Source organism: Ornithodoros turicata, chromosome 1, assembly GCF_037126465.1.
Source record: "Ornithodoros turicata isolate Travis chromosome 1, ASM3712646v1, whole genome shotgun sequence".
Classification (NCBI taxonomy): Eukaryota; Metazoa; Arthropoda; class Arachnida; order Ixodida; family Argasidae; genus Ornithodoros; species Ornithodoros turicata.
In genome coordinates, this window is record NC_088201.1 from 200,451,747 (window position 1) to 200,466,145 (window position 14,399).

Below are 14,399 nucleotides of genomic sequence, written 5' to 3' on the forward strand. Positions count from 1 at the left end.
TCAGTGGCAAATGGAACAGTTCTTTCACAAAGAAAGCAGATTTCTGCCAGAAGACCAACAAGCAATTTACTTGAAATAGTACCAATTACTTGTCGTTTTTCTAATTGCAAAATATTGGGCATGCTACGTCAGTACTGGTGTTTTTTTGCTTCTTTCCAGTTACCTCAACTGGTGACTTCAAGCTTACGTAACAATAATACAAGAGGGCATGAAGCAGACGAACTGGTGTCGTGAGATTGTGTCCCCCAGTCTTAGGGATGTATTACACAGTATTGGAAACCTGGTTGAGCAATAAATTTGTTAAACGACAAACACTTATCAGATGTGCAGTGACGATGTGCAGAATACTCTTACACAATACGCTACAGCTGAGTTTTGTAGGCATGGTGGTTGGCAATGCTAAATGTTCAGATTTACGACGTGCTCAACGTTGAATACAGAATACGTGACGTGCTCGTAAATAAATTCTTGCATGAAACATAATCTTAGCCAAACAAGAAGTCCTTGTTGTCCGAAGCAAAGATGAAGAAGGAATGAAACACAGCCATCTGGTAGAACAATAAATGCACAGTAAATCAAAATCGCCTGAAGACGCGAAGCTGCTTTGAATAATAACAGTAATGATGACGAAGAACACGAGTTGAAACAATGTAAAACAAAACATTAGACCACCCAGTCTTTTACGATAATTTGTGCAAACAAATCGAGCAACAAAGGGGGCATCTTCGAAATATCACAGTCACACTTGACAACGCACTTCCTTTGTTGTCAGATTGCCAACACGTAAACATAACTGCAACTGACGTAAACATAACTGCAACGCCAAGCAACCACCAGACACTTTTCGTTGGTGACGGCAATACAACCAATACACGTTGCGATGAATCGCTAGAGGCCCACGTAACTCGTCAGCAAAACTCTCAAAGCCACGGAGGTACTTGAGTTCCTTGTTGTGAACGGTCGCAGAGCAGAGGACGAATACATTCGATGAAAAAGTACAGCTCACATGTCATACTTGCCAGTTCAACTGTAGCAAACGATTCACACGCAAAAAGCTGTTCATTATAGCGTGGTATCCGAACGCCTCCAACCAAGAAAACGTAATGCTCCAACTTCAAACCTCAGACGCGACCAGAGACCTTGTGACCTTGTTTGCGCGACTGGACGGCGCCAGCCACAGCGCGCTCGCAGCATTACTTGACATTGCGCAACACCGGTGACGTAACGGGGAACAGAAGTGCGGTCCGTACAGTTACACCATCGACGGGAGAATGTGCGCGGGAGAGGAGAAACGCGGAAGAGACATTTCCAGGGCGCGCTCCTCACAGAGTGGAGCGATTTCGTCCGGAAAAATTTATGGCATATTAATTTCTCGGCGGGGAGAACAGTTTCCAGCGAAAAAAGTATGGGGGTTCGGGAAATTTCATAGTCCCTTTAAGTGTACAGCGTGGTGGACTCCGCTTGTAATGGTTAAAACATATTTGGAATTAATTCGTTCGTCTGCCAACAACGCCTGAGTATAACCGCTCATACTTATGGCGTCCCTTCCTCACAAATATTGTGTTTTTAATTCAAACTATCTTCCATAATGTGATTACTCTGCAAACAAGGTTGTAAAACCAAAAAGTTACTCTGCTTACTTACGTCATTCCAGTAAGTATCGCGTGTCCCGATGTGTGCGCAAAATATCACCCGCTGGGACCATTCTTTTTACATCCCGCAGATGTCCCTGGAACGTCCAATATGTCAAACGATTTTCAACGTCACAATGTGGACGTCCAGATAACGTCTGGTGGACCTCTTCGACATATGTGACGTGTGTGACATTTTTGGGACGTCCCCGGGATATTTCTGGTTTACTGAGGTGTGGACGTTGCTGAGACATACATGCTTTACAGGGTTGCTAGGTTCCCCCTATGACACGTAGTGACTAAACATGACATTACGTGTCTTTCATGCCTAGTCCCCAAAACCTTTTCAAGTAATAATTGATGTCAAATAATAAACATTTTTGACAAATAAATCCGTCAAATGAATAAATGCCCACAGAACCATTAACCGCCCACCAACATCCAGCGAACGTCGGGTTGCGGATGTTGGGTACGTCTCACGAACGAACACATTTGCTCCCGGTTACGTTTTAACTACGCCCGTACTACCGTGCTAATCAAGAGAAAATTATGCGAAATGGACGTCGTAGGACCGCCGATGCGGACCTTCGAGGGACCTGTGGAGGATCTCTATTCCGGCCCTATAGGTATCGCGCGGCTATGGAAATATCGTAATTTTAATCAGGAGATACACAGAAGGACGCAAGCGTGCACCCAAAATACTTTATTTCTCTGTGGACTTTATTTACATGTGCATTGGTACATGCCTGCCGGCACATAAGCAGTACAAATAATGAAAGCACGTGACAAGGTACCATATCCAGATCATTCCAGTTCATACAGATCGTGATCACCATATCACCACTTTATGAAGACAAGAAAAAAAAAACATCCATGTTACTCGCCGTATGATTAGTTGGCATCTTGCATGAAACCGACGCAACTGTATCCTCACGCTCCTTCACGTCTTATGAATGGCTACCGGTGTCTTTATATTGTTCCTTTCTGTGTCTTCCGGCCTCTGGACCTCACTGGGCAAGTTCTTCCACCGAGGCACACTGATAAAAACAACAGACATAATCAGGCATCGTCGGTCTCTGCCTATGGCACATACGCATACCAGCGTTTGGTCGTACTTCTCGTTTACCTAACATTCTTACTTGTAACGCATAAGACAGTAAATAATTCCAAGACTGCTGATAGAGAAAACACCCCATACTCTCTGGAAGACGCTGAGGCGCACGCAGCCATGTATGACCGATGCTAAGCGGTATAGCCCTTTATTCCTGAAAGATCATCAAGAACACAGTGAGTGAACCACAAAATAAAAGTAGCACGCAGTGCTAATATGCCTATGTTACAAGCTCAGCTAGGATCTATTGCATTTTTTTTCTGACTAGTCAGTGGGCTAAAGCGACTTGAAGAACAAATGAGTCTTAAACGGGAGCGTTAGGAAACAAAGGCACCACGGCCGTTTACCTGCATTTGGGTCATAGATAGTGGCCCCCGATGGAGAATCCGTTACCTACAAGGCATATGCACCTAAGTCTTCACAAAATTCAAGTTGTACTGGTGCTGTTCGCGTTGAAAATTACCGTATTACTCCGAGCCATTGCAGACGCCGCCATGTTTCTCCAGCGTCTCCAGCGGCGTTTGAAATCATCCGCACAACGGGCTATGGCATCACATGACTGACTCTTCTCCGCGTTGCGGAAGAAACAAGCCTGCTGCGCAGATTTCTTCTTTGGCGGCGACGCAGTCAGACGACAGACTGGGAGAGAAGAACGAGCTGGAGTGTGAAGAGCGAAAAGGGGTGCTCAAACAGCTCTTTGTGGACACACTGCGGATAGTGTGCGCACGGTGTCCACAGGTTAATATACGTGGACGACTGCTGATGTATACTCCTTGTAGCATCCCATCTAACGCGTCCTGGGGGCGTTCAATCGATGTTCACTTTATGCTGCGGATGCTCGGACCCTTGTCGGCTGTCCAGGGGCGGTTACTGGTTCTGTGGGTGACACCTTTGGATGACGCTCACTGGGTGGTGCTCCTATATCACATATCGTATCTCCAGTGTGATATTTTTCTGTTGTAGGTCACTCACAGAAATTGCAGTTGTTCCCTCGTACTTTCGATGACCATGAACCATATCATTAACTGTAGCGGAGTTGTACGGGCCATGAAACAATGAATAAATGGGTGTACAGCTTTCATTGTACATAAACAGCGACAATGAAAAGATGCAGGTGACAAGTGCAAAACCCGTGTCTGGCCAACTGTAGAAAAATATTAGCGTCCACAAGGACGATATCACAAGCAAACTAGTGCAGCCAATTATATCGGTTTTATGTTAACCATTGAATTGAATTTCAAATCAGGAGGGTGAATAGTAACACTTGGTCGGCATTGAAGTGCTTAATCGGCTATCTGCGACTACGCCACTGTATTTTTGGCAGCGCAGGTGCTTGCTGGACCATTTTTTTATTATGGAAGGCGACGGTAGAATTTCTAGGATTTTTTCAGCATTACGAACATTACAGCGCATTCCTGTAGAAAGTTACTGTAACGAATTACTGTAAAGCACGGCTTGCACAAACCGAAAATACGAGATATTCTCCTCAGCCTTATGAGATAGCTCAAACAGCTGACTGAGTCCGCACAAACTCGAACAGGCAAAATCGGGCAAACTGACGTTTGAAATGAAGCTAATCAACTCGTCTCACTCTTCGATACGCACACCTTGCCAGAGAGAGAGAGAGATGAAAGAAAAGGGTTGTAGATGTCGGTGTGCTTTCTCTTTCCATTACAGAGGCTTCGACCCTGCAGGCTCAGAGTATACTCTGAGCCTTTACGAGCAGCTAAGCAACCTTTTGTACTGGCCTCCAAGGCCACGCCCTAAGTCAGTGGGTCATGAAAGTAATGAGAAGAGAGAGAGAGAAAGGGGATGTAGGAACCAACATGTCATTCACACCCCACGCCACCCATACGAGCCAGCATTGCTGCACACCTTTTTTGATTGCGCACCAATGACAGAAAAGATATAAAGTAATCGAGGTCGATTACTTTGGTGAGGATAGGGCCCCTGGAACACAATACTAAAACAAAAAGTACATTGTAACCAAGGAGTGCAACAGCCTTTTTCGCGGGTAAGAAAGCCTGCTCCCCTCGGCTGCCAGAGTCCAACATCATCATCCTCGCCAATACTGAGGCAGGCGACTTTTTTTCGTGCAGGTGCATTTCGTGCTGCCCCACCCGTGATTCGACTGGTCAGTTGATGGAAGATTATAGTCGGAGGTGAATTAGAAGTTCTATGCAAGAGGAGACAGGGTGCTCTTTGGGCCATCTCACATTGGTGGTGAAGGAAAGACGCATCTCTGAAAATGCGCAATGAATGAAATAAAGAAAAAAAAACGATGTTCCTTCGAGAATTTTTTTTGCGGACGATCTACCAAACGGATTATTGCTCTGAAAACGGCAACGCTATGAGGTGATCGAAAGGAACACATGTTGTCATTGGGACAACTTCGTAGCTTTTATAATTAAAAACTTAATTATGGAAACGTAATTAAGACGTTGTCTTAGGAATTCGCTAAGGCCCTCTTAAGGAGTGCTCTTCAGCATACGTTATATTGCAATTGATTTCACTTCAGACAAAGTGCTATTATATTTTTAAGATATGTTCAGAGTTTGCTTGGACAACCTGTACACATAAAACATAACAGAAATGTGAAACATCATAAAGACAATGAACATCACAGCTTTAGGTAGGTAGGCAACTGGTGGCAAGAAAACAATGTCTGAGATGGAAAGAAGCAGCTGAGGAAGGTCATTCTCATACAGTAAACAGTAAACTTTACTAAGATTGTTGGTGCTGGAAGAGATGTAGTGTGAGGGGTGTATACAAGCGAGAAAAACAAGAAAACCTGTGAAAAAGGCGTCAACAAAAAAGCGATGAGTTCAAAGCAGGGATTAAATCGAGAGCAGATTTAAGGAGAGTGATACTTGAGAGATAAAGCAATTAGATAAAACAATGCGTAAAGCACAAACAAAGCGTAACATGAAGAACTACCACACTAAGGAAGCGTCCTCGCGTCGTCTGCGTTCACCGCAGTAGGTGGAGAATTGGGGAACCGAACAGTGTCGTACCATCGTGGCACGAGATATCTTCAGTGAATGTACCCAAGAATTAGGGAAAAGAAACATCAACTTTGCACACCAGCTTGCATGTTATCCACGCTACAAAAGTGACGATGTCGCCCCCATAGGTCGATTTCACAGCGAATACTAGAGGCAATCTGGAATGAGTAAAGCGGATATAACAACATTTAGAAACATTAAGGAGAAAAAGTCAAGTAGAGCACCAAAAGTTGATGACTAATTTCTAATCACGGCAATTTCTGTAGTGACGACAGCTTCTGCTTCTTTCAATGCGTGAGTGCAAATGCTTTGGTTGTGTCATTACCTGCAGTACTGACGTCAGTAATTTGCGACCTGTCAATTTTGATGCATCGTCATTTTCCGATCACCGTGCTCTACAATTATGCTGTAATTGTTTGCTGTGATCAATCCAAATGTTCAATTACTTTTTTATTCATCTCCCCGTACCTGCGCAATTATTTCATGTGGGCTTCTGTTTGCTGCTCATATTAACATCATATTGTTAAATTTTAAGCACTCTTCTTCATATGGCATCACGGTCGTGAAGGTAAATAAATAAATAAATCAGTGTGACGGTCGCACAACACCATTACCATACACATTATACCCACAAATCATTTTATGGTGCCATTAACTTCGTTTGCTGGGCACCTCATCGCCATGCGATTAATGCAGTTCATTTGTTTTCTCTCTCTCTCCTTGTATCATTCAATGACCCTTATTGGTCGACAGTTGCCGCGCGCTATCTATTCTCCTAGATAACTTTTCGGCGGAAAGACACATGAATTACTCAGAAGTGATGAGTGGGATGAGTTCATATCACATTAATACTTACAGAATGGGTGGCTTCGCCAGAAACGGTCATCTGGCAGAGGTGCACCTCACTTGCCGGCAAATGCAACATTTCTACAGGTGAGTGTTTCGTACATGCAGTGGTTCCCAAAGGAAGATTAATTCCAGCTAGTTGACCAATGTATCTATTTGTAATGTAATGGTAAAAAATAACAGAAAAAGGAAGCCCATACATATTTGATGTTCAAAGACTGCTATAAAGGGAGGTAGGTTACCCATCCTTCTTTCAGCGCTGACATGCTCTTGTGAACACACTGTGGAGTGAAACTTTCATAAGGAGGCTCCAGCCACAGTAGTGGCATATACTAAGTAGTATAGTAGTTGTAGAAGTAGTAGTAGTAGTAGTTGTTGTAGTCGTAGCAAATAGTAATAGCAGTAGTAGTATATTTTTATATATTATCAGGTTGGTACAAAAAATTTCAGTTTTGATACATGAAACTGTGACGATTAGTTGCAAGTGAACTGTAATGTGATTATGTTCATGTTATGACATTTCAAATCTCATAATTCACTCAACTCATTTTAGCTTGCATATTTTAATAAATGTTATATTTGTGCTTGTTTTAAGCAGCTCTCAAAGTAACGATCCAAAATAATTAGGCACTTGAGGCTTTGTGTATGTCCCCTTTTTCTGTGTCCCAACCTAAGAACATGAATTTCAATCGTGTTCAGTAGAAAATTATTGCGATTTTATGGTACGAGATGAAACTAGGCCGCAAGTGGCAGAAACTGCTTGAAATATCAACCAAGCATTTGCCTAAGAAACCGCCCTGATGATTAATAGGCAATGACACATTTGCTGAACCAGTGGGCGACTGTTGTATAAAATAAGGGCGACAAACACTGTACCGATGAATTAAAACTGCACATTAGTAGTAGTCACTGACCACTGGGTGCCAGCAACAAATCAAGAGGTATGGTATCTTCAAATTAGCATTTAGAAGTAATTGCGACCTCCACAGTGGTTGGGACAATCCAATGAGTCACACACTGATTGGGGAGCATCTAAATAGAGTCCAGTCCGCCCTATTTGTTGCCAGCACCCAGTCCTCATGAACAAAAGGATACACATAAATAGTGAAGAGGGACAATTTATTAGAAAATCAATGATGCTGTCTGAAAAAAATCGCTCGGAAACAGCCGAGTGACCAGAGACTGCCATCATACTGCTAGCCGGCAATGGCTGGTTGCAGAAATTAATGATAGGTGGCAACCTAGTTGCAGCACATCACACGAGATGATGTCACTGTCCCCCGTTACTCGGTATGCTTGGAAGGCAGAAAAAAGAACAACATACTAGTGGCCACTGGAAATTGCAGAAAGGAAGACACTGCTACACAAATGTAGATTGATAAACATGTCTAAACATGTAAGAGCACATGCAGAACATTGCACATTGAAGAAAAGGCTTAAGACGAGTGCTTAACCCGGGTCTCAATGTAGCGTGCACGGCATGAACAAGAACATGTCTGAACTCTAGAAAAGCCCTGGAAACACAACTCTAAACCTGCAACGACATAAAGAAAACCCGGTCATTGGATAAAGGCCTAAGACAAGCATAGAGCTAGACATTAGGAGCTGAAGCCTAACTGAAGTGTGCAGGGACAAAACATTAGTAGTGGGTAACAATGCAACAAGAAAGACACCGCTAAAGCTGCGACCGTGCATACCAACCCAGTTAACACATGGTGTACTAGTATATGTCTAAAAATGGAATAACTTTATACTTTTAGGGGTAGCAATAAATTTAGAAGCTGTCCACAATGCTCTCCATTATTTAGATGTCTAAAACGGGTGGTCTACAAGACAAGGCCGAGATATTTCGTTGTAGACGTGTACAGCTAGACATTGAAAAGCGTGTCATATGTTGTTAAAAAATTATCAAAGTTATTCGTTTTTGCTGCTGTAATGACAGAGTGACTACAAACCATGTGCCTTGTAAAAGTGAAGTTAAACATGAATATAAATTCAATTTTTATTTGCACGACTGCGCGAGAGTGCTGCAGTGAGACGAAAATAGGTGTGAAGCCCTCGACGCACCAGTTTGGAAATGGCGTCGGCAGAGGGCGCAACCCCGCCAGCGGCAATGGTCACTGTTCAAACTTGTTCATTCACGTTTGGTTTGTTGCTCTGAGCTCGCACTACAGAAATCTTTAGAAGCTTAGTAAGTTTGCCCCACATCATGCATATTTTTTCTTACAATCCTTGAGTCAACAAGGCAGTTTCTACATCCTGTCCAATGCAATCAACGATGACATAGCAACAAGTCATGTTGTAGCATGGATGGCAGGGCGGCAACATCCGTTTGTTCTCTGGACTTCGTGTTTCAGGGGTGAGTTTTCTTTCTTTCTTGTTCTTTACTTTTGTAGCAGACAGCGAGTCGGAAACTAAGATGTTTATTGAAGCTGTCTGGCTACGAACTGAAGAATACTGGCATGGAGGCCGGGTGTTAAATTCTGCGAGCCGCATGCTGGGAGGTCGGCGCCATGGCGCTGCAGCCGCTACATTGACTCCCCCACTAGACGCAGCTCGGTGCTGACTGACCAGGTGACGGTCTTTGGTTTTCGCTGGTAGGTTCCGGGGTGGCGGTGCTGGGTGACATGTAGGAGTAAACTTCAGGCTCTTAGTGACGGACTGGTTCTCTATGAAGGCTGGCTTCACACGGTCGACGCTTACTGTGTCATCCTTGCCGTGCACGCTGACGCGAATGTTCTTGCCGGCGCGGCCCAGAACGAGGTGGGGACTGGTGTAGAAGGGCGTGAGTGGCTTGCGTACGGCGTCTGTACGGATGAAAACATGGGTAGCGTCGTCGAAGGCTTAGGAGACGTAAGGCTTCTGGGACGACACGGTACGGGGCGGAACAGCACGGATGAGGTCAAAGCTGTGTCGCAGGCATTGTAGGAAGTCCAGAGCCATGACACGGGTCGCGTCAGGACCGCTGGGGAACAAAAATTCTCCAGGCAGATGGAGGGGTGCGTCTGTAGACCAGTTCCGCCGAGCTACACCCGAGGTCGGACTTAAGAGAGGTACGAGTGCCGAGGAGGGCGAGTGGAAGATGGTCTGTCCAATGTGCTCTGTCTTCGAACGCTGTTAGAGCACCCTTAAGGGTGCGGTGCAGCTGCTCGACAAGGCCGTTGGATGCAGGGTGGTAAGATGTTGTACGTATGCGGGACGTGCCGATGAGCCACGTGAAGGATGAAAAGAGATTGCTCTCGAATTGGCAGCCGCAGTCTGTGGTTACTTGACTAGGAAGGCCGAAACATACAACCCATGTAGCCAGGAAAGCTGAAGCGACAGTCGCAGCAGTGGAGTCAGGGATGGGTGTGGCCTCAGGCCACCTGGTGTACCTGTCGACGGCTGTTAAGATGAAGCGACACCCGGCTGAGACAGAGAAGGGGCCGACAATGTCAACGTGCACGACGTCGAAATGTGTGTCCGGGTGGTCGAACTTGCCATGAGGTGACACGGTATGGCGGTGGACTTTCGACCGTTGGCACGTTATGCATGTGCGGGCTCAAGTTGTAATGTCTCTGTGCATGGATTGCAAAACATAGCGCTCAGCAACGAGGCGTTTGGTGGCGCGTATCCCTGGGTGCGCCAGGTCGTGCAAGACCGCAAAGACCGGTCGGCGGTACGCTTCGGGAACAAAAGGCCTCGGCTGCGCTATCGAGGAGTCACAGCAAAGTAGGAGGTCACATCCAGGAATCGGAATGTCCATGAACTTTAGGGATAAGTTGCGGCTGAGAGCGTCGGTAGGGCCGTTCTCGGTGCCGTTGACATGCTGCACATCGGTGGAAAACTCTGCAAGAAACGATAGGTGACGTATCTCTCGAGGAGAGTAGGGTGTGCTGGCCGAGGTGAACACATACGTGAGGGGCTTATGATCCGTTAGGATCGTGAATCTGCGGCCCACCAGATAGTGGCGGAAGTGGCGGACGGCGAGATGGGCGACCAGCAGTTCTCTGCCGAAGGTACTGTACTTCTTCTCCGGAGGCTTGAGGCCTTTGGAGAAAAAACGGGTCACCAAGCGCCGTCTAACCTCTGCTGGAGAACACCGCCGATGGCTATTCCGGATGCATCAATCATGAGGGCCGTGGGGGCGTCGTGCTTCAGGTGGTAGAGCATGGTCGACCGTGACAAGTCCTCCTTGATCTAAAGGAACGCGGCGTGAGCTTCAGGGTTCCACGGTAACACTGACGAAGTAGCCCTATTCCCACGGAGGAGTTCTTCGAGAGGGCGAAGGGTTTCGGCGCACTGAGGAATAAAGCACCGATAAAAATTAACAAGGCCGAGGAAACGGCGCAGTTGACGCAGAGATTGAGGCTGGGGATAGTTGGTAACTGCATCCACTTTGGTGGGGAGTGGAGCTATACCTTCGGTTGTGACCTGATGTCCGAGGAACTCGGTGGTGGAAACTCCAAATTCGTACTTCTGCACGTTAACCACGATACCGTGGGCTGTGAGACGCTGGAAAAGCAAGCGCAGGTGTTGCTCGTGTTCAGTGCAGAGTTCAGGTGAAGGGCTGGCAACAAGTAGGTTGTCTATGTAGGCGAAGACGAATGGGAGTCCGCGAACGGCCGAGCCAATGAACCGCTGGAATGTCTGAGCCGCATTGCACGGGAACTCAAACAAACAGAATGGCGTGGTGATGGCGGTTTTCTTGACATCCTCAGGTGCGACCGGAATCTGATGGTATGCTTTCATGAGGTCTATCTTGCTGAAGATGGTGGTGCTGTGCAGGTTGACGGTGAAATCCTGAAGACTGGGCAGAGGGTACCGGTCGGTGACGGTGACGAGGTTCAAGGCGCAGTAGTCGCCGCATGGGCGCCAGTCCCCCGTCTTCTTTGGCATCATATGCAATGCAGATGACCAGTCGCTGAAGGAAGGCCGTGCGACGCCCATCGCGAGCATGTGATCGAATTCGCTATGTGCGATCTTGAGCTTTTCTGGGGCCAGTCGACGAGGGCGGGCGAAAACAGGGGCTCCCGTCGTGTTGATGTAATGCACGACGTCGTGGGCCACAGGTTGCGACCAGTCGGGTGGCTGTGTAAGGGAAGGGAATTGCTTCAATATCGCTGCATATTGGGAGAGCAGGGTGGAGATGGTTGTGCCCGTGGCGGGCGAGACGTCGGTAACCGTGAATGCCTGGACGGACAGCTGGCTGCAAGAGTCGACTAGGCGCTTGCGGCCTACGTCCTACCTCAACCAGGGGACGAAAATGCCGCAAGAAGTCGGCTCCCAAGATAGGTCTGTCCATGACGGCGACTAAAAACAGCCAGGGAAACGATCGGCGAAGCCCAAGGTCGATGGTAAGGTACTGTTGTCGATAGACGGGGATGCCTGTGTTATTCACAGCGGTTAGATGGAACATGGCTGTACGGCGGCGATCGGCAGCCGCGGCTGGTAGGATACTGACTTCTGCACCAATATCTACAAGAAAACGGGTTCCGGATGCTTTGTCCGTTACGAAGTAGATTCTGTTGCTGTCAGTGGTGGAGGTGGATGCAGCCGTTACCGGCCTCCAGGAAGGTTTCCCTGCCAGCTGCACGGGAGTACACAGTGCTGCGCTTGAACGCCATACCGCCTGTGGTAGCGACAATAACCTGTACGGTCTCCTGGAGGTACAGGGGGTCTCCTGGAGGGAGCGCCGTAGGCTGATTGAACGACGTCGAGATGGATCGCGACTCCGGGGTCGGCGATTTCGAGGGGCGAGTGCTGACGACACCATGGTGGATAGACGCTCAAAGCTTTCAAGCAATCGCCCAAGAGTGTTGGGAGCAGGCATCTGCGGAAGAGGGGCGGTGCAGACGGGAAGGGCAGGAGGCGGGGTCATGGTAGGAATCGCGGAAACGACGGGAGTAGGTGACGATACCTCCCTAATTTTGTCTGCGTGCGCTGCTAAATCTTGGAGCGGTAGAATGGCAGCCGTGGAGAGGATCATTTGCACGCTGGGGGGTAACCGTTGTAGGAATAATTCCTTAAGGAGCGCAGGGTCGAACGTAGAGGCTCGCTCGCCAAGAAGATTCTGCACGGCGGCGGAGCGGAAAGCACGTCGATTATCTGGGAGGCGATGTCGTGAGGCAGCACGCTGACGACGTGGCGGAACTGAGTCAGCTGGCTGGTGATGCCTGCCAGGGCAAACTGGCACTCCACCTGGAGTAACCAGACCGATGGGTTCTTAGGCCAGAAGGCAGGGAGACGAAGGGCGTAGTGCTGGACGGTTCCGGCTTGTGGAGCCCCGGTGGTTGCATGCGTGGGGGAAGACGTGGGCTGGTCCATACTCGGAACGTCCGGGTCACCAATGTAGCAGACAGCGAGTCGTAAACCAAGATGTTTATTGAAACCGTCTGGCTACGAACTGAAGAATACGGGCACTGAGGCCGGGTGTTAAATTCCGCGAGCCGCGCGCTGGGAGGTCGGCGCGATGGCGCTGCGGCCGCTACACTTTCATATTTCTTCCTGCTTGTGTTCACAATCGCATCTGGTAGAGCTTTGGAGCACAGCAGCTGAATATCATTTTCTTTGTCCGCAGAATTTGGTTGCGTATCAGTGACAAACAGAATGAAGATGTGGGACTGAGTTAAATGTGTCGTAATAAAATTCAGTCATTTGATTATGCTCACTGCTCTCTGTGTTGCAGTAAAACATGTCTTGAGTGAACACCTTGCAATGGACAACATAATTAAGATTGTTGCATTTCTTTTAAAACAGTACGTACATTAAGCAGTTCTTTCATCTGATAGCTGGCTGTATAAAACCGCACACATCATGTTGGCATGGGTATCTCATGGTTTCATGTCGTTATTATTGTTATACGTGCTTCCAGACTCATAGACAGGAGGTGACAATTACAACGCATGTCCTTTGTTGGCGCTTCAGCTTAGCAGCAGCTGCAATCACATTTCAGGTAAACTAAAACCATTACCTTTTTAGATCTGACTGTGCTGTTGTTCAATATATCGCTGGATTTCTATGTGCTCACTATTCTGACGCTAGTGTACGTTCATGTAATTGATGTCATTTAAGTGTAGGCTGTCAGAATGATTACGTTTCAGATTCTGTAACACCATTTCCTTTTTAGCATCTGTGCATTTTCATTTGCAGACTAGGATGTGTCGCGTCAGGATCTCTTAAGTAACCTCGACTTCAGAGTGTTCCAGAATGCTAGCGCTGTTTCACACATTTGTAACTTGTGTTACATCGAGGTAGGCGAAGGTCTGAAACTACTTAAGTTTCTCGTCTTTCAGCCGATGACCCATGCTGTATCAAAGTCAGCAAAATGCATGGACTACTATCCCTTCCCCACGCAGGTGCTGGCATTACCTGATGTCGCCCATTGTCTAATTTTGCCATGGTGCTATGCAAGTGTATAGAAAAAGGCTTCAAATTGTCAGTCGGGGGCCAAATGGGTTCTGCGCAAGCAAAATATGATCCGACATGTATGGATAGGCAAATACTTTACACTTGCATACTGCCTGAATGAAAAGTATGGATAAGTTCTAGTTCTTCAGTAAACAAGCTGCATCCAACATTTTACATACAGAGATTAATAGTTTTATCATACTGTCATATTCAGTGCTTCTATTTTCAGTGCATCTTGGAAACGTTCCTGCTACCCACAGTCGTCTACCACTCCACACATTTGTAGAGTACTTGTTGCCTTTGGAGCAATCAAAAACAGTGCATTGACCAGAAAAACAAAGGCATTGCTTGCAGCTAACAGTGATAGGAGTACTGCGATTTGTTGGTATGCCATTGTTCAAAGAGGAGAAGTGCTCA

At 46.9% G+C, this 14,399-nt stretch overlaps 1 protein-coding gene across 2 annotated transcripts in view; it reads left to right on the forward strand.

The window, feature by feature from the left end:
* The window catches only part of LOC135375319 (uncharacterized), a 151,401-nt gene that overhangs the window by 94,664 nt on the left and 42,338 nt on the right, over positions 1 to 14,399 (forward strand). For both annotated transcript variants that reach the window (XM_064608059.1, XM_064608061.1), the window contains exon 7: positions 6,606 to 6,680. In XM_064608059.1, the coding sequence (XP_064464129.1) occupies positions 6,606 to 6,680 (75 nt within the window). The remainder of the gene's footprint in view (positions 1 to 6,605; positions 6,681 to 14,399) is intronic.